General features: G+C 37.6%; 1 protein-coding gene across 1 annotated transcript in view; it reads right to left on the bottom strand.

Moving 5' to 3' along the window:
• Positions 1–24,916, bottom strand: part of cdkal1 (CDK5 regulatory subunit associated protein 1-like 1) — a 259,308-nt gene that overhangs the window by 90,327 nt on the left and 144,065 nt on the right. Inside the window, exon 9 of the mRNA XM_028471816.1 lies at positions 12,955–13,100. Coding sequence (XP_028327617.1) covers positions 12,955–13,100 — 146 coding nt within the window. The remainder of the gene's footprint in view (positions 1–12,954; positions 13,101–24,916) is intronic.

Here is a 24,916-nt window from a genome sequence, read left to right on the forward strand (position 1 = left end):
GCAGATTATCACAGAAAGTTAATGCTATTTGAACCATTGAGACCCAATGCCCTTCCTGCCACAAAGAAATACATTTTGCACATTTCAATAATATTTTCTGATACAAGAGTCCTAAATTGAAATGTCAAGTTTTATCAAAAGACTTTCAAAAGTATTTTTTGACAAACATCCAGTTTAAGTCATTAAGATGTTAATAAGACAATGACTAAACATTACTTAACCTTTAAGCACTCATCTACTTTGATTCGCCCACTGTGAATTCAACTCATGAATATAAAGGTGCACATAATCCCAGCATTGTGAGAAGGCATTGTAAACGGCCAATATTAGTCCACCTGAGGCAGGGAAAACTGTTGCACAATGTCAAAGTTAATATCAGGAGGGAAGCTCAAACATGAAATTCCTTTCCACAAGCAGATGAAAGTCCATTATCTGTCAGAGAAACTGTGTGGATGGAAGCATGACTCAAACAGTGAGCAAGAGGAATAGGATCTGAGACTGAAAGGTGAGTCAGGCATGCAGTGAATTATGACTGTGTTCACACATGTGGAAGAGTATCAGCTGATCTGATGCCAGGACACCGAGAGTGTGTAGACACACGGAAAGTTAACACTTCAAGGCCTTCTCAACTGACATTACGTTTTGTGGAGTTTGTTTGTACATACTCACGTGTTAGCGCCTACCCATTATTTACTCAGAGCCATGTGAGCATAAAGAAAAGTGCATGTTTGGATTCCTAAAAGTAGTTTGTGGTGTTTTAGAAAAACTGAGTGTTTTACTGCCTTATCACAGCAGAAAAATTTGGTTTTCAAGGTCTTGTTAAATAAAATAATGGGGACAAAAATGTTTGATGTTCAGAGTGATGTTCCACCTTGGAAATAAAAAGGAGAATGGCTCATGACCGCTGCAAGAATGGATCCACTTTAGTCCCCAATTTAGAAAGTAAAAAAACAACAATAAAAGTAATAAAATAAACAAAATAATACACTTTTAAAATAATTAAATCAAATATGATTTTAAAAAAAAACCAAGACGCTTGTGTTTTATTAGCAAACATACTTTAACTATTGCATACTGCTACATTTGAAATGGTTATGTAATGTAACTTAAAAACTACTTATTGTTGGTTGCTTTGAGATGTTAAATGAACAGTTCATATTTAGGGCCCTAATTATAGACTAAGTACCTATAAGAAACAACAACAAAAAGAACAATAACTATAGTCAGTGATTTCTGCTGCTTTTTCAATTTCCTGCAAGTAGAATCAGAATTCCTTTATTTATCTCAGGGGGAAATTAATTTTATTACAGCCACTTAAGAAAAAATAACAAATAAAAGAATAAAACATTGAAGATGAAAGAATAAACGTTAAATAAGTGTATAATTAAGCAAAAGACTGTTAAAAATAAGGATCAGATACACACACATTACAGTAGTAAAAAATAAAGTAAGATTGACAATACTAATAATAATTATAATAGCAATACAAATATACAAATTATATAAAAATATGAAAAAGATAAGTAGCTGGCTAAAGGTTAATGGTTAGATGTTATTGTAGTCTCCAGTTGTGTTTACAATCTTGTGAGATGGTGCTGAATAGTGATTTATGTTGCTTATATCATGTTTACATTTGTTCCCAATTCTATGCTTTTATTAATAATAATATTATTATTATTATTATTATTTGTCAGTCACATCAGAGTCTCTGTGACAGCTGTCTGGCATATTTCACTTGAGTTTTCTAATGTTTCTGTAATGGTTTGTTTCTGAGCCCCACTCAGCTGTCTGGTTGTGTTGTGAAGTGGGTGTGAATGTAAGGCTGTCAGTTTCAGTAGCGTACAGAAAGAGATACCTACTCTCTGTACAAAGGTGTATGAAGAGGGGAATTCCAAAGCCATCAGACAAGACGCAGACTATAAAAAAACCTTTGAACACTGAAACTTTGAATCCCCCGCCTTTCGTCTATTTTGTTTGGTCTATTCATGCTCCATTTGGCGTGAGGTGTGCGTTTGTGTCAATAACATTGCTATCTTTATTGAACCCATTTTCTATCAGATAGTAAAAGCGGCCTATTAGTTGATCAAGTCCATAGAAGTTTTGATTTTAAATTCAGCTTCCTCTGCATAAAAACAAGCTTGATGACTTCTCAACTAACCAATGTTCAACAGTTTAAGTTTGTACCTCAAACATTTGGCAGGTGGGAAACAAGTTCCTGCACTTTCCCATTCCAGTTTCAAGTAAGTTTTTTTTTTTGCTCAGCAAAAACTTTAAGTAAATATTACCACATTTTTTTATGGCAAATACAAAACACGTTCAACAGTTAGGGAACCTGTAGGAACTCAAACATGCCCCATCATTCAAGAACAGTTAACCTTGAGGCTTTGAAGTAAATCCCACATCAAAGATTTTATTGGATTAAAAACCAACGACATTGATAAACAGTTACTCAGCTAAGCTACAACAATATTTACGGCCTGCTTAAAAAACAATGAAATCATGCCAACTTCAAATTTGTCATTGTGAAAACCAACTGCTAGAACAAGAAGCTGTATATTAACGGTGTGAACTAAAAGCAGCCAGAAAAAGGAAGAAACAAGTAGTTCTTCGAGGAATTGTCATGAAATGCTTTGAAGGTTTAGTGTAAATTAGCTTCACACCTGCTATTTGTGATCATTGGGGTGCTTTGTGTTTCACTCCTGCTCCAACATGCAGAGATATGTACAGGCAATCATCACTTATTCTTTTTTAAAGACTGGGATAGTAGCTGAATATTCAATCAGCACACACACACACCTAATTCCCATGTCTAAAATGTCATTGTTTGTGTTAGTATAAAACGTGCCTACACTGAAAAGGAAGGAAATCAGGTCTAATCCAAAGGCACTATCAATAGAAAATGCCCACAATCATTATCCACAAGCTGGATCCCCAAATGCACGCACACGCACAGCCACACCAGCACTTACACACCCTTCAGTTTCACCTTGTTGTGAAGTTAATGAGTCGTCCCTGCATGTTTCCTGTTGTTTAAACTGAGCCAATTCAGCAGACTTATTGACTCACGCAGCCAGGTATGAAGACAGGAAGGCTCCATCCCCTCTTCACTGCTTCCTGTATTAAATTGCTCCCATACAAAACCAACAGACAAGGCAACCAAAACAAACAGATACAGCCCCCAATCACATTTATTCAAGCTTGCTGATCATGCAGAGTTTTCCATGAGTAAACACATCCATTATCCGAAGGTTTCAATGTAGTTACAGTGCTATGGTTTGACTTTAAAACATTTGAAGGAGAAACATAAGATGGATAAAAGTCTGTTTTCCCACCAGCAATTATATATAGTTATATATATAAATATAATTCTTCCACCTGTTGAGTAGAGCTTCTCAAATGGCACTACAGGGGGTACTTGAGAGAGAAAGAGTGGAAAATTAGCAGATATAGAGTCAGTCTTGGTCCAGCATCAGGTGGGAGATGACCGGATATGATAAAAACTTTAGAAGTTTCATTCCTCCTATTTACAAAATGAGAATCTTTAAAATGTGTGTTATCACTCACTCAGTCATTATGCTCTATAATTGTTTTTAAATAGTTTCCTAAGTAAAATGTTGTAGTCGGACAAAGGGGGTACTTGAGCCAAAAACACTTTCAGAATCACAAGAGTGTATATTGATCTTAAAATAGTTGGTTTACAAAATCCTGCATGAAATGTTCAAGAAATCGTGCAAGATGTTCACAGTGGTTAAATAAAGCATGCAGCTGTTCCTGTACCGGCTTCTACGGGGGTTCAAAAGCAGTTGTAAATCAAAGGACGAGAGTCAAAACACCTGACGCTTCATTTACTTTAGCTGCTGAATCATCAGCCGGCGCTAAAAGGAGAGGAGGGAGGGAGAGCTTGAGTGTTGACATGTCCCGCCGGTATGACAGGTTATCGCGGCGAACCTACTGCTCACTGCTCCCTTCCCGCCTCTGCTGCCCTCCTTCTTTTCCCTCACTTTTTTCCCTCCTTACAAGTCTCGTCAGTTGTTTTTTTTTTCCACTCTCTTTTGTTTCTTTTCAAAGCCTCCAGGGAACCTTCAACCCTTCCGCCCTCTGTTCCAGTGAAACATTAGCCCCAGCTGATACCTTAAACCCCAACGTGTGTGACTAATAATGATATCTTCAACAACAAATGGAGCCGAACTGTCTCTATGGTACAGTGTAGTCACGCTACTGATGCATGTGTCCTGCAGTAACCCAGGGAGGTTTGTATAACCCTCTTGTATCTCGTGACTAATAGAGACGGCACATACACATAGCATAAAAACAGCAGTCTAGAAAGCATTTGTTCACTTAAAGACACACACACAAAGTTTATCATCAACGCACTGTCTATTTGGCGACACATGGCTAACAGAAAAAGGTGTCTGTTACTCTATCGTGCTTGAGTAAACAACTGAACTGTTTGTAAGGTGACTGAAACAGAGGCCTGTTATCACTCCCACAGTCACGTTTAGTCACATTGTTGCGACTTCCATAAACATAAAGGCTTCCTGTCTTGAAAGGTTCTATTGTATTCAGCCAGTTTTATTCACTTAAAGCAATAACTGTGAAACCAGCAAGCTGGCAAAAGATGTTATGTAACTCTACACAAATGCAGTTTCAACAGTTTGTACATAAAAACAAATAAAGCCATAATGTATTAGTGTCACGTTCTCTTTACACTGCATTGTCAATTGTTTAATTGCACTAAATGTTTCAAATTAAAAAGAACATCATTATGAGGGTGCCAGAGTGAGAACGAGATTCAAGCCAAGTCTTTCTTGAAAACAATGTATGTATTTTAATTCTAAGAATTATGGAATAAAATATAGCCAGCTGCACTTGTACAAATGTGTGAAATGATACAATGCTTTGGTCTTTCATGATTAAATAATAGTGATCTAAAGCTTTATTTGGACAAGGCAATGAACAGTGTTATAATGTAAAGTTGCCGTAATGTGTCAGAACAGAGAATAAAAGCATATTATGAAAATATTGATTGAGGTACTCCACAGACAAATGGTACAATGTCATGGCAGTTATGAGTTGTTTTTATTATAATTAAATGGGCTTGGCTAAAGAGGACAGATCATTGAGAACAGGATCGATATCCTCACTTTAGACATTGAAGAAGGTAAACAAAATTACAAAAATACTCCATTCTCATAATACCATCAATGTGACAATTACAGAGTGTAAAGTTTCCTTCCTGAATCTTTGGACCCAGTACTTTATTAGAGCTGAAAAACTGTTTTCCTTCAATTCTCGAAGTAACAACTCCACCAGCCATTTGAGGATCAAGTGTGGTTAAAGGTCTTGCTCATGGATACGACCTGAAGCATCTTATGACCCAGATCCACCAGTTAACAGTCTGATGCCCTGACCACTTGACCAGCCAGCCAAGAAATGTTAAATGGAAGAGCAGTAAACTGATTGCAAGATTTGTTTGGCTGAGGAAGAGCTGTGTTAAAGGTCAAAGTTATTACACTGGGAGCCTGGTGAGAGAATAACATGGACTGAACTAGAGCATGATGGCAAGTGAATGCTCAAATCCTGCAGATTAAATGGTAATGCTGGGTTCCTATAGGTCATGTTAAAGGTCAAGGGACCTTGTAGTGAATCTGCGTTTGATATCATATAGATTAATTACTGGTTAACTATGTGTATATACATTCCTTTGGGAAAATAGCAAGAATAACTCAACAGCTAAATACCAGTACTAAACATCCAAAATACACATCTTCATTTCACTTGTTTTGCTGTTGTTTTCTCTTAATTGCGCTGTACTAAAAACAATATAAGGTCAATGTGGAAATGGCATTATTATAGCATAATGGGCATGTAATTGCATGCATTGCCTAGAGGGAGAATCATTATGTCCTTAGAGGTAGAAAGTGTTCAGAGGTCAGAAAGATGTAGCGTACCTCCAGGGAAGCTAACCTATATCAAAGGTCTGAGAGCTTCTTAACACCCACAAGTCCCCTGTCAAAAATCCCCCCAGCTGGCTCAAACTACTAACCTCGTTTCCACATTAATAGTTGCAGATTCTGCCCGTCAAGCAAACTCTAACTCTGGGGCATATGACGATTCTTTTCTTTTCATCTTTGGGCCCAGTGGTTAAAACACACTTAATCCTCAAGAGTAGTTCAAGGGAAAATCTGCCATGATATTCCTTCAAACTATGAAAGAACTGTGGAAAATCCACTGGCCATATTCACTCACTCTATAACAGCCTTATTCCACCATAACAGGATTTTCTCCACACTTTCTCAAACAAAGTGTGTACTTCATTATGTGATTTTTAATTGATCAATGTCGAAAGAAAAGAGTGAAAAATGTTGTATGCATTGGCAGATGAGGACAAATGAACCGTTTTAAATAAATAATTATTCAACTGATGGTTTCAATTAGTCATGGTAGAAAACAAATTCCGCATAATGACCAAAATATTTTAACATGGGATTCAAAAGAGAGGGGATGGCTTGTTTCTTGCCTGGTTGTACCAGGTTTTTTCATCAATTTATCAAAAATTGGTTTTCATTTCAAAGCTTAAAAATATTATGAACATTGTTTGTTTTCCTTGGTGTACTTTAAGTAATACCAAGGTGAGATCCTAATTTTTTTTCTAACATATTATCAATCGGTTGTGTAAATTATTTAGCTTGCTGTCCACATTATCGATGCATGTCAACCGCCTCCTCCATCTCCCACTCCTTCCTGCATTTTTCTTGTGTCTGCTGTCATTTAATTTCTAACCGCAGTGAAGTCAAATATCAATAAATGTGCACCCAATCAATGGCAAGGCAGGGAAAAGATATTTATAAAGCACATTTCATACACAGGGTACCTCCATTTGAAACAACTGAAATGATCAGGCGGACATGTCCATCACTTACAGAGCAACTGATAATTAAAATGAAAATTTCAAACATTTTGGATTAAATGTTCCAGGGATGTGAATGATTATATTTAGGCATAAGACTTTGCTGTTAAGGATATTCCCTCTTCCATACTACTCATTTTCCTCCTACATTCATCCTAAAATATTCTCACTGTTTGGTTAAGTTAATCAGATTGTATGAATTCTTGACCAATTTGGTCAGTTTTTGTTTTTGTTTTTTTTTTAAGTGGCATTTTCTTTGAAGTTCTTGCAATACTAGTTTTAAAAGCAGCATGGTTTCTTGTTTTGGCATACAAATGAAAATATGCTTGTTTTGTTAATAAATAAATAAATAAATAAATAAAAATGTTCCACCCTTTGCTCTCTTGTTTATATTGCCTATTTGACTCTATTTGATAAATTGTATAAAATATTTTAAGTAAAACATTTACACTCGCAGTGTTAAAAGGAACAGCTTTAGCTTAAGTACAATACCTGATATATATATATATATATATATATATATATATTTATATTTACTGATTATGAAAGTGTTGGTTACATGCTTTCAAATGGTGCAACATACATCTAAATATGAATTATGATTAAAATAAGATATGCTCATTTGGATGTTGAATTGTATATTCTGCAAATACTAAGAAAAGCAGCCTCAAAGTTTTAGACAGTAAATTTATACAGTATGTTCACAGTATCCAGGTAAAAGAAATTCATTAAAGAACCACATTTGCATTTTTTAAAATGTAAATAAGTGACGATAAAATTTAAATTGCATATTAGCCAGTGTTATGTTTAGAGCAGTGACCATTCATATAGTGACTGACTTTGATGCCATTTGTTATTTTTGTGCTTTAGAAGAAACTTGAACCAGCAATCTCATAAAACATGCTATACTTTCCTCTAGTTTCAAATCAAACATGATGTACCCCAGTGTGTCTGGGGCAGCGTCCAGGATTGGGAGCGTGGAGTCAATGTCAGCAGGGTTTGCTGGATCACCAGCCCCGACCGTAACCAGGGAATCGAGGACGATGTCTTCATTACTGATCCAATGGAGGTTGGAATATATGTTTCTCCAGCTCAGCAATTTTTTGGGACTTTTGGAGGAAGCTGCAACAGCCCTTGGGTGAGGTAAGTGGAGCCATGGCTCACAGCTTACAGATGATGGATGGCTAAAGCCAGAAACCTGGAGTTGGTGGATGACTGAAGCCTGGGTGAGGGCCTGGTGGTGGTAGCTACTGCTGTAGCCTAGTGGTGGTAGCTACTGCTGTAGCCTAGTGGTGGTAGCTACTGCTGTAGCCTGGCCTGGTGGTGGTAGCTACTGCTATAGCCTGGCCTGGAGGTGGTAGCTACTGCTGTAGCCTGGCCTAGTGGTGGTAGCTACTTCTACAGCCTGGCCTGGTGGTGGTAGCTACTGCTGTAGCCTGGCCTGGTGGTGGTATCTACTGCTGTAGCCTGGCCTGGAGGTGGTAGCTACTGCTGTAGCCTGGCCTAGTGGTGGTAGCTACTTCTACAGCCTGGCCTGGTGGTGGTAGCTACTTCTACAGCCTGGCCTGGTGGTGGTAGCTACTGCTGTAGCCTGGCCTGGTGGTGGTAGCTACTGCTGTAGCCTGGCCTAGTGGTGGTAGCTACTTCTACAGCCTGGCCTAGTGGTGGTAGCTACTTCTACAGCCTGGCCTGGTGGTGGTAGCTACTTCTATAGCCTGGCCTGGTGGTGGTAGCTACTGCTGTAGCCTGGCCTGGTGGTGGTAGCTACTTCTACAGCCTGGCCTGGTGGTGGTAGCTACTGCTGTAGCCTGGCCTGGTGGTGGTGGTAGCTACTTCTACAGCCTGGCCTGGTGGTGGTAGCTACTTCTACAGCCTGGCTTGGTGGTGGTAGCTACGGCTGTAGCCTGGCCTGGTGGTGGCAGCTACTTCTACAGCCTGGCCTGGTGGTGGTAGCTACTGCTGTAGCCTGGCCTGGTGGTGGTAGCTACTGCTGTAGCCTGGCCTGGTGGTGGTAGCTACTGCTGTAGCCTGGCCTGGTGGTGGTAGCTACTTCTACAGCCTGGCCTGGTGGTGGTAGCTACTTCTACAGCCTGGCCTGGTGGTGGTAGCTGCTGCTGTAGCCTGGTGATGGTCGTTACTGCTGTAGCCTGGTGGTGGTTGCTGCTGCTGTACCTGGTGGTGGTAGCTGCTGCTATAGCCTAGTGGTGGTTGCTACTGCTGTAGCCTGGTGGTGGTAGCTACTGCTGTAGCCTAACAAAATGCAATGCAGCGGTGGGACAAAACACTGGACTATTATCTTAAATGGACTAGTTCTGTGGCCACTAGAGGTGAGGATGAGAAGGAAGACTGTTAATGACTTACTGCTGCTGTTGCTGTGATAAACACACTGTGTTACGCCTACTCACACATAAGCATGAAAGCCCAAAAACAGCCTGTTTTTAAGAGCGCTGTGAAAGTGATTTTTCAGAGGCTAAAACTCCAGAAAACAGGCGAGTTTGGGAAAATAAACCTCAAATACTATGTTGCTGGGGTTCTTAGAACAAAAGGAGATGAAGGTGAAAAATAGCATAATACTGGACCTTTAAAAGTTAACGATTAAAATAAACACAAATAGTCTGAAACAAGATATCTAAAATATTCTCCGTGCATTTGTTAAGGATAAAAAATACGGAAAAATGTGCTATCTGTACAAAGGGTAAATTTGATTTGTGTGTTTGAGTGCCCTAATGATCCTGGGAGCTTTGTTGTCGAGGGCGTGCATAGATCTACGTTCCAACCCTAACCCATAGTCATGAGCTTTAAGTAAAGACCGATATAACTAGATGCAAGCAGTTGAAGTAAGTTTATTTCACTGTGTGGGCTTCAATGCTGAGGATCTTATCCTCACAACACAGATAAGCAGAAGACAACGGAACAGAACATTGTGTTCTAAATAAGCTGTCTCAGAAAGGTTGACCCCTCTAAACTCTTGCAATGCTGCTGGCATTTAACTGTTTGTAAGGAGAAATATTTTTGTCAGAGTCAATCAAAATACACTTGACCTCTCTCTCTCACACCCACATGCACAGACACACACACACACACCTGCAAATGTCTTTCTCTGGGGTGCACTTTAAATGTTTCAACAAGAGCTGATCTACATCTAACATGAGTGTCTGTGAGGTTGACTCACTGCATACACAGGCCCACACACAATGCATTATAGGAGGCTTTGATTATAAGTGTCTGAAAGACAAACAAGACCAAAAGTTCACAAAAAGGTCAAGGCAAGAGCGAAACATACACCAACAACAACACAACTTAAAATAATTGACTGAATGAAAGAAGAAAGCACTAATTATAAAACCAAAGTCAGATGATGTGCCAAAAATGGTAGACACCTGGGAGCCGTTTCTCCTGTGCTTGCATAAGTTTTCCTCTAAAAGTGTACTTGACCCCACCCTGTGCCTTATATGCACAGAGATGAGTTGGGTTTGGTCAGCAAATAAATTAATTAGGGCCCGAGCACCAAATGTGGTGTGAAGGCCCTATTGTTTCTGTATGGATTTTTCTTATTATTGTTTTTCTGACACTTTACTTGGATTTTTGAGGCCCTTCCCGGGGGTGTCATTTCATTAAATTTGACAGAACAGTAAAGTTTGGTAAAATACAAATTAATGTGTAGTTTTTTTGAAGCAATTTCAGGACTCGTTAGCGCCACCTAGCGTTTGTAACTTTTCACTGGTTTGAACTAGCTCGATGGCAAATTTGGCACTTTTTCTCAATTTTTTACCAAACCTAAAAAAGCTAACTAGTTAGTCAACCTCAATGACAAGGCAGGTTAAATATTAAAAAAATAACAGATTACAAGTAGATGAGGAAGACAAGGCTTCAATGTCCTTCCTAATTTCATAGGAAAAATAAAAAAAACATGGCTATGAATGTTTAATGGGATGGAAGGAATCTGACACGCATACCTGTCAAATTTTGTATTTGAAAATATGAGAAATTTTCTGGTGCCCGCTATGAGCCGTCCCACCACCTCAACCAAGCTCCAAAGTACCTTATATTTTAAGACAGGTGGACAAGAAATCTAAAATACCCACTTTGTATGGAAAAGTGTGGAAGTATGGAAAGAGGGGTTCTGCAGTTACTACCGTATTTACTTCAGTCCCTGCTTTGTTAACCTTGTGGAAACAACAACACATCATTTACAGAACTAAAAGAAAGACCAAGGCACCAGTTCATAATCAACACAAAATTACAAAATAGAAACCCATCAAACTAAAGTGTAAAGTCTGCTTTTTTTGCCCCCATTTTATACAACTCTTTCCAACCAACCACTGTCTAACAGACAAACACATACTGAGGTATGATTGGAAAGACCACTGTGCCAAAAATGTGTGTGGAACAACAACTATTACTGGCAAAAACACAACAAACAAAACTTAATCATTCAAGCATTTTATGCCATCAAAAGCCTTTGTTAAAACTGGGTCAAATGCCTTCAAATGGTCAACATTTGAGGGCATTTCTTGCTTTATTGTGGGGGAAATTTTCAAATGGCGTTTTATGTATTTTTCTTTGTCCATAATTGGCATTACCAGTCGAAAGGCAGAACAGTGCATTTTTCTAAATATATCAGAGTTGCGCAAAATTTTCATGGGAAGCAGGCATGATGTCTATGAAGCTTTTCTTAAAAGTTAAAAGTTTTAAATAAGTGATGCTAAATTATTGATTGTTGACTTGTTCTGTTGTGTCTTTGTTTTTGTACTAATGGCGCTACTGCTTTTATAGCATGCATTTTGTTATTTTTTGTGTTACCAATGCAAAACTTTTCCAGGAAGAGCCATCCTACAGCAGTGTTGTATTTCCTTGTCTTATTGTGTATATGCTGTTATATGAAAGAAAATACAAATAAAATCATTGATGTTCAGATAATAAGGATCACATCTGTATGAGTGTATTTAAAAATATTATTCCATCCCATAGCAGGTTGATAAATGTCATTGAATCTTTAAAACATGAATAACTGTTATGCTTTACAGATTTAGTCTACAAAAATGTTAATGTAATTTATTTGGTTGAAACTAGACTATAACTGAAATAGTCCTAATTTATGTCAAATAAATAATCTAAGTTGCATTTTAATCAAAATAAACATTGCTTTTAAAATACATGCATTTTAGCATTCTAACAATGTCTTCATTTGCATTTAATTGATAGTTAGCAGAGAGCTCACTGTGAAATATATAATGCAATAAATTATGCATGAGTAAGGACTTTGTTACCGTATAATAATAGACAGTAATGTTTTTGTAGTGCTGCATTTTATTAATGTCAAAGCTGGTATAATTAGATACTTCACATTAGAAGAAGTTATCTTGGTAGTGATCTCATTATTATTGAAGTCATTATCACTAAAGGCATGACTCCATAAAGGTTTGTGAGCACACAAACATGTGGTAACTTTTCAACACGCACAGACATGTTGCAGGTGATCTACTAACCTGACACATCAAAGACCGTGTCTGTCAAATGCGCAAACCAACCTGAGTGATGTATTGAGCAAGTTTGCCTCTAATGATTATGAAATCTGAGCATCTCCTCCTGAATGACAAATTATTGGGAGGAAATGGTAACAGGTCCATGTAGCAAACACAGAGTGATTTACTGACCATGGAACTGAATTGCAGGGAATGTTTTTGTGTATTTGTTCAGCACGTTTGACACACGTGTGTTAGCATCAGAGCTTTATGCTCGCTTTTCTGGTCAAATTACATTTTTTGAATGAATGAATAAAGTATTTACTATACAAACTATTTCTGCCTTTGTTCTTAAAGCAGAACTAAGTAACTTTTTCACCTTAATAAATTCTTCTCGTAGTCCCAGTGAAGGTAATAATATGTGTTTATGAGGTGATTTGGGGGTCTTTCATCCCCCCCCCTGCTGTCTCTGGCCAGAAAACAGCACTTGCAACTTTCCTGATTTTAAATTGCAGTTGTGTGATTGAAACTATGCATGAAACAGACTACTTAGTGCAACATTGCTCTGTAAGATCTTACCTCTCTTTAAGGAAGTCCACCACTCTTCTGAAATCATCAACACAATACTCTCTCTTCATGTCCATGAGCACGCTGTCTGATGCTGACTGCACAGGAACGTGAAGGAAAGCATAAACTCGTGGGGTATTCAAAATTTTGGCCATTTCCTATTAGGACACAGAAGACAAAAAGAGAGATAAGAGAGAAATAAATTAGCCAGTTAATTAGCAACTGAAGAAACGTTTACATTTTAGTCGATATTCTGGTTTGAATCGTCAGTTAGCATGAACGTCATATCTGAACTGCAGGTGAAACCAATTGCAATACATTTCCTCTGGTAGCTCCTGTGTGCATTTATCCATGACAGCCAATGTGACGTTGAATAATTTTGTTAAATTGAGACATTTCGCTGCATTTTGAATAAAGTAGGCAAAAACTAGGATCTAAGTGTTCGGCAAACGTGCTTTCTTGAATAATATAAACATTATTTTCAATTATTTGTTAATGCTGCTATTTTTGTATATATAATTTTTTCACTGGTGGTGTTCTTCTAGACTGGCGCCCTGTACGGGGTGTACCCCCGCCTAACGACCAATGAGAGTTGGAGATAGGCATCAGCAGACCTCCGCGACCGTGAAAAAAGGAACAAGTGGGTCAGAAAATTGATTAATTGATGGATGGTGTTTTCCTATTTTCATTTGTTTTTTCTATTTTTATTATTTTATACTATCATTCTTCAAGGACTTAACTGGGAACGTAGGGATGTTTTTTCATCATGTTCATGCACATGATGACAAATAAAATTGATAATATCTTTTAAAATATGGTTTATTTGAAAAAGAAAAAAAATCTTGTAATTTTTTCTTAATTTATGAATCTAAAAATAGTAATTTTTTTAAAGTAAAGGCACCACACTTTTAAGTAAAAAAAAACTTAATTTACATTGTTGTTCTCGCCTTGAAAACGCTGAGCAAATAATGTGTAGTGTCAATTTTAAAAAAAAATAAATAAATAAAAAAAAACAGATGTGTGTGTGCCTGTTTGTTCTGTGTATAGTGCGACCAGGACAGGTAGCGTGGTTTATATTAACAGTGCAGTTAGTTAATAAAGTACAGGATCTCCCCTATGAAAACAGGAAAGGTTTTAACAAAATAATTACAACATCCACTTGGTCCGTGAAATGAATATTAATCTGCTTTCAAATGGTTTGCCGTTTTTTGGGCATCCATAGGTTGTCATAGCTACCACAGAAGAATGTCCTTTGTAACAAAAAAAAACTACGGATCGTTTACATAAACCGAATGGATACCATGAATGTTAATGGTACATTTCTTACTAGAAATGTCATCAAAACAATTCTAAAGCCACAATTTATGTTGAAATATGGCAATTTGCCACTAAAATATACAAGCTGTCCACCATGTTTTTCATTGCAAGCAGGGAGCGGAGTCTGCAATCAAGTAACCTGACGTCAGCCCGTTGAAAAGACTGGGCAGAACAACCTGTAGTATCTTACATTCTAAGAGCGTCATACGTAAAATGCTTACAATATTGCTTGTGGACAAACGTTGCGATTACACATTTTGCTGTGACACTGGCTTGACATTTACCATACAAAGACAATAAACATAGTCTAAGTTAAGGACAGGAATCTTACCAAACTGTCCAGTGTCGGCCCCCTCCGCGACAACAGGAACTATTGCAGACATCCTCAAATAGAATTTAAGCGGATATCTAAACTCACTATCGAAGCTCCGTCGAACAATGATCTCCAGATTTAGCGCAAGCTATTTTCAGATCAGTATCTCCAAGTCTGAACTGGTAAATTTGGTACGGATTTTTGACTATAAACGTACTATAAACATGATGCTAATCAATATATTTAACACCAACAAATCCAATGAGAAGAGTAAACAAGGGCAACTTTTAAAAAGCTTTAGTGGCTTCATTCAACTTTTGCCAGGCTCTCTATCAAACATGTGATATATAGTAAATATATATAAATATATGATTTCAACAACCTACAATTAATATTTTGCTAATTAGAAGCCACGGCCTTAAAAAATGAAAGTAGTAACCATGAGTTAGCCATCTTTGACAAAAAAGTTAATTCTGAGACTCTTTATTTAGCTGTAAAAGTTAGTCAGTGTAAGAAGAAGAAAGAAATCAAATAAGACTGCTTCACAGTGCGATAGCAGCATGCTGAATAAACTAAAGATTCTTTTAACATTCCTGTCTTTCTGCTCCCTTTTTATTCTGTGACTTTAAAAAAAAAAATACACTTCCATCTCCTCGTTTTTCTCATTTCTTCTTTGAAATTGGGAAATTAAAAGAAAAGCCGCTAAAGAATTCATCATGCATACACTGCATCTAAGGTTCAAAGAGTCAAGGTTGCTTCAGTGAGGCACCTTTATGCCTGAAGAGTCGAGAGCTTTTACTGAAACATGTTGTTCCCTATTTCACAATAAAAATGCTAAGAGGAAAATAAAATGAGTTATTTATATAATTAACTTAGTAAGAAAGTCAGGACGCGGTGCTTTTCTGCAAATTGAAAGAAATGCTAAAAATCACGTCGGATACTTTGAGTTCTATCGCTTCCACATAAAGCAACCACTTTAGTACAGAGTAAGAAAGTTAAGAAATCCATAAGAAAATAGAAAAGTTTGAGAAATAAAAATGCAAACTATAACCATCAAATGATTCACTTTTCAAGATGGTATGATTATTTTCCTCAAACATATTCTCTAAGCTGTTACTTCACTAGTATAAGGACTCATGTCTTGAATAACTCAAAGTGCTGTAAATTGTTACTCACACTTGAACGCAACGTAGGTTTCGGTCACTGGGCAACTAATGCTTAAATAATGATAATATTGTTATTACATAGCAAAAACGCTGATAATTGGTCAATTATTTAAAGAAGGGATAGAATGGGTGTAGCTTGGAAATAATACGCTCTCTTTAAAACTAATTATTTTGTTATTACCGCACCAACCCTACACTCTTTACTACGCTGTAGCCAACTATCTAATTAAATGAGCTGGCAAGTGTTTAACATGTTTTTTTCTTCAATTCAAATTTCATTTTTCCGCTTTAAAACTGGAGAGACGGCAGATGTCAGATCGTCCTGTTGGACATAATCAGGATGTCATCACAGCGCTAATCACCACAAAAAAGAAGCAAAGGAAAAAGAGAAGGGAGAGCAAAAATGATTTAATGATTTCCTACAAGAACATCCTGATGGCAGTCCATCTTCTCAATTAAGACCTATTGTAGAATATTCTGTCCTGCACACACAGACACTAAAGCGTGTGTGAATACGCACAGACACACGACTCGGTGGCAGTACGGCGGGGGGTTGACCGCCGAAAGCTTCAAATTAGGAAGAATTAATTTGGTTGCTAAATGAAACTTGATTGGTGACAGAAATCAGGCTGCTGGTGAAGTGTGTGCGACTGTGCGTGCATGCGTGTTGAAATGTTCAAAAAGTTGTAAGAAAGACCATTTCTACTCACTGTTTTACAATCATTTAAAGACCTGAGGGTGAGAGAGAGTGTTACAAAAGCTCATCAAACGAAAGTAGTATTATTCTAATACAACTTCGGATCAGGTAGTAACAAGTCCTGAATCCTAAGTAGATGTTTACCGCATAGCGTTAACACTGACACTGGTGTATGTTTGTGTTTGATTAGGGGCAGAAAATGTAAAGCTCTGGGAACCTACTGAAGTACTACAGAAATCAATCATTTAATGCTGTGAGGTAAAAACTACAATGTTCTGATACTTCTCAAACAAGTTTCCTGGAGCAGTGTAAAACATCTAAATAAAAGAGCGAAGAACCTTTAAGACCATGTTTGAACACTATTTCAACGCAATCTTTCCTAACTCAAGACCCCAAACTGACTGTTGACCTCTCTGACTACAACTAACTGCAACCATAAACTTGTAGCAATAAGTAACGCTACTATTAAAATACAGTGAGTACTAGGGGTGGGAACCTCTGGGTACCTCACGATACGATACGCGAAAACAAAGCTCAGGATAACCATTATCTTACAATATGACGATACTGCGATTATCAATATATTGGTCAGAAATTAATCTACAATAATCTATGACATAACGAGAGAAAAAAAGATTAAGTGAAAAAATAAAATTTTTATTTTATATCTCTGAAAGACAATAAATTGAAGAATTGTCCTATTTTAGTGCAACATTTCTGTAAATAAGTGTCAACATACCAATGTAAACGAATAAGTATCTCCAATAGTGCTTTATGTAAACAAAACATAGGTACTTTCTTACCAGTGACACCATTATAGTGTAATATTCCAGTAAACAAAATATTGGTTCCTTCAACAACTGGTGATAAAATTTTTGTGAAGACCTACCTGCACATTTTAGTGAAAAAACAGAAAAGGTTTTGGGAAAAAAATAATAACAAATAAAAAAATTTAAAAAAGGTAACATTTTTTTTAAATATATTAAAAAAAATCGATACTTTGTGCGAGCATATTGGTAATCAATTATGCGAAAAAAAAATATTGTGATATATCGTCGTATCGAGTACATTTAGGATAGTTGTTATTTTGTTTTCAAAATAGTATTTCTACTAGTACTAGTAGTTCTGATAAATATATATATATATCATTTTTTTTAAGTCTTTAAATAACAATCAGAAATGCCACTAAGACTAATCACAAGAGGTGGAACGATACATTTAGTTCACAATATGATACGATACAGGCCTCAAAATAATGACAATATGTTATGAAAGGAAAAAAGACCAATAAATACTGCAGTTAGAAAAATAATCTTGCTTTTATTGGACTTTAACTCTGGACATACTTCTTCTGGTTATGACTTTTTCAACTCAATGGGAATAATAACACACCCTCCAATAAGGCTGAACGATTAATTGCATTTGCGATATTATCGCAATATCATAAAACGCGATTTTCTAATCGCAAAGGGTACAATTTTTTATTTTTTTTTCTTGTCCTGTCTTGTACTGTCCTGTTAAGTTCAGAGTGTGTTTAAGAAGTGCAGTCTACACGTCTAAGTTAGTTAGATATGTTGAAGAGGTAAAGCCACAGATTTGTTTGCTTTATTATTGTAATCTGTGCTTTAAAATGTATATTTTATATTTATTTAAAGTTTAAATAAATCTGAAATGGTTTATTATGAAACAAATTGATTTATTTCTTGTGTTCATTGCAAAATACACAAAAAGAGGCCCTTGAAAAAATTATTGCATATTCAATCGCATTATTAGAAAAAAAATTTGCAATTACATTATTTTCCAAAATCGTTCAGCCCTACCCTCCAACAACATCACTCTTAACTATTACCATGAATGATTCAGATAGCTACTGTAGTTTTTTGGCCATTCACTATTTTGATGATTTCGATATCCAACGTCAGTTAACTTAAGTCTTTGCCTTTTTTTAAATCATGTTTATTTTTGGAAAAAAATACGGATGTTTGGTCCCGTAATTGCGTTGAATTTAGCACTCTAGATTGGTGAATAACTCTAGTGTAGCACTTCCTCTCTTCAATGGGATTATGATTAGTTGCCGTAAAGATGCAAGTCTGTAAACATTACTTGTTTGTGTATGCATTGCTAGGAGATTACTTGTGATAAAATGTGCTGCAGGAACACATTTACATTGCCCGGGGCTGCGGTGTACACTTTAGTGTCTCTGTCGGTGGTGCACTGCATTATGTAGAGTAATACGTTATTGCAGTCTCATTAGATTCACCGACAATGACATCTCCCCAATGACCGCAATCAGGCTTGGCGTCCGTGCATGTGTATATGCACACATCAATGTATGTTGCAGAAAGTGGATGGGGTCTCAACAGATGGCATGCTGGTTCGAGTAGCAGGGCACCTGATTACAGCGGGGGATTAATCTATAAAGGGGAGGACTTTTCATTCACACAAGCCATTTATCATGTGTGTGTGTGTGTGTGTGCATGTGTGTGTGTGTGCTTGTGTCTCTCACAGTGCATGGCATCGTCCGGTGATTATACAGAGCACTGATATGGATCTCTCATTTCCAATCCCTGTGGAGATGAGGATTTTTTAATGTTTCATTGCCACTGACAGTTTATGGAGTCTACAGTAGAAATAATGCTGTGAAGAGAGTGTCGTCGTTCAGCAGTAGTAGACTGTAAAACAAATTACAGCTCCCCTTTAATGGTTTCACCTCTGAACAAATGAGCAATAGAGCTTGGATATAGACTCATCCAACACGCTTAAACCTATTAATATGAGGAGTGTAGTTTAGTCTAAATTAATCTATTTTAAGCATTGCTGATAGTTTTTAAATGACTGAAACACTCTTTTAGCTCTGTGCACTTTGGTTAGTTCCTCCTACTGGCTCCATATCTCGTTTACATAAACCGAAACACAATCTTTTCATCTTTGGCTGATCAGCTTGAATACACACAGAGCAAAGAAGATCTATCTTAAATGGATTAGCAGGAAGGATCTGATATCTCTCTCCCTAAATCAGATTAGCGACAGAGAAAAACACATAAGGAAGAAGAAGAGAGGAACGAGAATGAAACATGATTTGGCCTCGAGCAGCGTCGATGAAGGACTACACACTTTCCCCACTCGTTTGTATTATAAGTAGTAAAGTAAGCTCTTAGTGAGGTTAGCACTGTCGATTCCTTTACATTACTTTGTATTCCCTCAACATCGACCTCCACTTCTGTTGTTCCTCTACGTTTCTAACAAGTCCCGAGCACACAAAGCCACATTCAGACAAAAACCTTATCTATTCTACATTACTATTTATCAAATGCTTCCAAATCTTAATATACACTTCCTTCTGTAAATCTAAGCCCAGCGTCTTTGTGAACATGGTGGTGAAAACATAAAGAAGAAACACAGACAAAAGCTTATTTTTCAAAGTAAAAGCAAGCGGAGGGGTCTTAAGCTCGGTGGTATAAAGTCACATTAGCGAATGAATGAAACCCTCACATTCAGATAAACCCACATACATCAACAGGGCTCACCCAGGGGAGTCCGCTACAGAAATTATTCAGTAGTTCCTAGGACATTGTGTGCGATGAACCACAAAAACAGTCGTTGACAAAAGTATTCAGTCAAAGACAGAAAGTGAGATCCCTGTGGTAATAAACAGTTCTAACACTGCATGCTGAGCTGGATTTTCCCTGAAGGGCATACAAATCCTGCAGCACTTCATATAATGCAGATAATATCTATGCATTCTATAATGCAAGGGAGCTTAGGTGAACTTAAATGTCAGAATTTACTATTCGTCATGTGACTATATGAGGGTTTTTTTACTGTGTCAACTTGTTTTTTCCTTTGTATGAGAATGTGTGATTTGGTGTGTAAATATCATGTATCTCATAAGTATTGGACATTTCAACAAAGGGAAGTTTCATTTTGTTAAATCTTCACATCCCATTAACAATTGCATATAGCCAGAAAATAACTACATTTACATAAAAATAACTCTCTAAATACTTCTTTAGAAGAATCAAGCAGCCCCAATCAATCACAGAGAGACAGATTTCTCAACTGAGAGGCATTAGAGTAGTTTTACGTTTGGCTCCGGGTTCTTCCCACAATGCAACACAAAGGCCTCTAATTATAAGATCCTCCAAACAGGCTTTGTTGTCTGACGATGAAGATGGGAATGGATTGAGAGGTCATTTTTATATAGATGTGCTTGTGTGCACTTGATGGATTAATACAAGCACATTATATTGTATATTGTTGGTGCATCTTAAAGGATTTTAGCTGATATAAAGCTTGTACAAGGATGGATTAATTAATGAATTATTCTGTAATTCCATAACTCACCGTCCGTCTTCTCACTCATATATATTAATGTTCAAGTTACTTGGAAATAGTAATTAATTGATTAGTAATTACTCCTCCAAGTAAATAATCCAGAAAATTTACTGATTACTTATTTTCAAAACTAGGTGCTTTAATTACTTTACTTTATATGATTAAGTTACTTTTCAAAAATATAATGCACAAAATATTAAACAGTACACCTCTAAGCCTAATTCTAATCTTTTGGCATGTTCCATATTAAAAATGTAATCAAATCAAAATCAAATCGTAAATGAAATTAAATGCATCTGTTTCTGACTTGAAGAATTTTGTTGAATATTTAAACTTATTTACTGCACATTCTACCAAATTTTAATAAAACAACTCATCCTTTTATTAACTTAGATTTCTGACTTTCTCTGCGACCGCTTGACGGCGTTTTTGGTTGGAATTTTGTCTACGATGCCTCTACGATGGAAATTGGCAACATGTTCTCGGCAATATAGCCAGCGACGAGCTTCGACAGTTCTGCAGCACTAACTCCTGTCGCTCTTAAATCTATTTTCACCTGTTCAGCAGGAGATGGGACCTCTGTGGAAGATGATGTTGTAGCAGCAGCAGGATCTGGGGCTTTCTTAATGACTTTTACATTCCTGTGCCACTAAGATTTTTGTCATCTTTAATGGAGTCAAACTCAAAGTAATGTCGGTACTTCAAAGCTGCTTGGACATGCTCTCTCTCGGATTCTATTTTGTGTTTACTTTAACAATGATGTTGCGCCACTTATGTCATTGGCTTAAGACTACGATGGCTGACTGGGTTATAATGCGCTATAAAACTCATGACACCGATTACCAAATAACGAATGCGGTTGTTAAGTTTTTCACTATTTTTTTTAATAGTGCATAAATAGCCTAGAATACATTTTTAGTTTTTTAAAGAAAGTAAATGTTTATTGAATATTCAGATATTTTTTTAGATATTCCAGTAGACTTTTCAAAAAAAGCACAACAAAGTTTTTCATTTATATTAGCCCGTCAAATAAAACAAAACATGCATCCAAAAAACCCAAAGGGCATTAAAGGAGAGGTATGATGGGATGCTACAGTGATATACATCCCTTTACCCTCATTCACAGGGCCAACGTTGAAAAAGTTTCCTTCCTCTCTTGTTATTCCACATTTTGTAAAAAGTCAGCTCCAAACGGGACAGTTGGATTTTGCCCAGTTGGCAGGTGACGTCACCTAACACGCCTCCTAGAACGTGAGCTCCTCTCTCTTCAACTATCTAACAGCTAAAACAAACGCTGCGGATTAATATAGAATATATATTATACTTTATTGCCATATACTGTATGTAAATACAAACTGCACTACTGGACGCCCAAACTGCGCTACTTTTTCTGCTGCTGATCGTGTTGGGAGTCACTGCTTCGGACCCATTGTTTACACCAGGGGTGTCCAAACACGGTCCTCGAGGGCCGGTGGTCCAACAGGTTTTCAATGTGTTCCTGCTCCAACACTTCTGAAATCCTGAAGCAGCTTTGCAGAAAGTCCGCTAATGAGCCTCTCAGCTGTGTTGGAGCAGGGACACATTGAAAACGTGGTAGACCACCGGCCCCCGAGGACCGTGTTTGGACACCTCTGGTTTACACACATCAACTGTTAGCACTCCGTGCTAATGCTACACCAGCCTATGCAGCGAGACCCGACATTGCTTGTCAATTGAGGAGGAAACAATGGGGATGTCGGAGGTCATGTCTATGACAGATACCACGGCACACTTCTTGACCACTTTGGTCAGAAACAGTTTCCTCCTTTTTCCCTTTCAAACAGAGACAAAGAGCTGAGGACAGGAATTTACGACTGTGTGTTCTTCCCCCCACTCCTCCTTGAAGCACATGACAGAATTCTTTCCTTTGTGTCTACTGTCCTCCAAGTATTAACAATGAAACATCCTAAAAGCGGACACAAATTCCTGATAAAAGTTTGAAATGTATTTTTCTACACTGTCAATAACTGTTTTATTCACAGGAAGTCAAGGACAACCTTAGAATAAGATCATATAATTGTTTTACAGTAAAAGTGTTCCTAAGGAATATCTCATTAACGTTGCATAAAGTATATCATGTTTGGAGCCACAATAACCAGGAAAACATGATCTCTGCTTTTGTCTCGTTTGGAAAGTTATAATCTAACTGGTTTCTGAGTTATATTCATATTTCTTGTTCCAAAGGATTTCTCATGCATTCATTCCTTATCACACTTGCATGATTGCCACAACCCACAGAACATCCAAAGCAATTTAATTGGCTCCCAAAAACACGTCGACCAATAGAATCGCGACAAAACCGAAGTGCAAAATTCAAGTCATTGGATTTTGGTGCTGGCCGCTAAGATACCCACTGCAGTGTTATGTACATCTTCTTTAATCTTTTATTTTCTTTGTAACAAAGTGTTTTCTTTCATTAGACCTTTCAAACAAGCTTGCGCGTCCCAGAGATAAAACCTCCTGTTCCAACTGAAGATGCTGAACCAAGAACCATGCCTGAAGGAGCTGAACACTGAACAACAAGAACAAAGCCTGCACACGCTGAACAAAGGCCAGACAGGCCTAACACAGGCCAGAACCAGGTCCAGGAAAGGACCATTTCGGACACACTCCAGTGGTCCAGGGGCACGCTTTGCTGCTTCAGACTCCCCACGCCAGTCCGCTCTGCCACAAGAGAAGGACCACCGACCACGGACCCATCAGAACCGAGGTACTCTGGATCTCAAATTCTAATCGGGCCTAACCTAATTGCGGCCACATTATGCTATACGGGTCTTATCATAGCCCTCACACGCACGCGCGCACGCACGCACGCACGCACACACGCACACACACACACACACACAAAATGCTACTTTTCTTTCTTTCTTTCTTTCTTTCCTTCTTTCTCTACTAAGCTTTTACCTTTAAAGTGTATATACATTTATCCTTAGTATAGTGAGCGTAGCGCTCTTTTGGCTTTATTGTGTTAGTAGGTTGTTTTGATTAATAAATGTTTATACTTTGAGAAGTTGTCTGTGGTTTATGAAAATATTACAATCATAAGGTTTGTTATATAGAGAGTAGATAGTCTTGACAAGAGTTCACAACCCTGGATGACAAGGTATTAATAACTAATTAAGTGATCTGAAACACTTTAACTCAATTTCAGATGGCACCTCTTGGCAAATTACTGTAATATTAATAATAATTAATATTATAATTCTTATCACTCCTTGTCCAAGCTCATCCTCCTACAGGGATGTTTACGGATTCATGGCTCACAGCGCTAACAACGGACTCGGTTGTGGAACCAGAGCAGCAGCAGCCGTCCAGGCTTCCAACTGCGGTGACGGAGAGCGATAAGCGGAAAGGAGATAGTCTGGCTGTGTTTGTGTGCTCTGGTTGTGCAGAAACACGCACACACTTTTCCGACTCAAAATCACTGCACGTTGTTTGATTGCGTCATAAGCTACTATTTGGCCTTGACTTTAACTCACAAAACCAAAGGCCGAATTTTGCAATATTTGGCCGAATATATTCGGTGGCCGAATATTTGGTGCATCCCTAGTTGTACAGATAGCCAACACTTGAACAAAATTATGTGTAATATTTGGAAAAAATGAATAAAATGTGAAAAGAAAAAAGCTGTAACTAAAAGTTGTAAGGCAGAAAAGTAGATAGACATTCACGTGTGAAAAACAAAAAAAAGGCAGCATTGATAGAGACGGTTTTATGAGCAGCTATTCAGAGGAATCACTGACAGCACAATGCAATCAAGTAAAATGTCAGAGAGAAGTGGCCCATGAGAGGCGATTGGGCCTTTAACTGCTCCAATCAGCAAATGGAGCTATGAAGCCTTCTACATGCCTCAAAAGGAAAAAAATAGGTTGCAAAAGGGGAAGAAAAATGTGTGCTTGTGTGTGACAGAACAAACGCTGTGTTCTGAGAGTGTGTGTGTGTGTGTGTGTGTGTGTGTGTGTGTGTGAGAGAGGTGTTATTTAGTGAAGGAATGGAGAAGTTTCTTGGCCTTTTCAGCTTCAATCACAGCCATTTGAGAGAATGCTCTTATAAAAATGTAGCGTTCTGAAGAAAAAAAACAGCGGTACGTAATTTGGGCTGTACCTA

Source organism: Gouania willdenowi, chromosome 16 (assembly GCF_900634775.1).
Source record: "Gouania willdenowi chromosome 16, fGouWil2.1, whole genome shotgun sequence".
NCBI lineage: Eukaryota > Metazoa > Chordata > Actinopteri > Blenniiformes > Gobiesocidae > Gouania > Gouania willdenowi.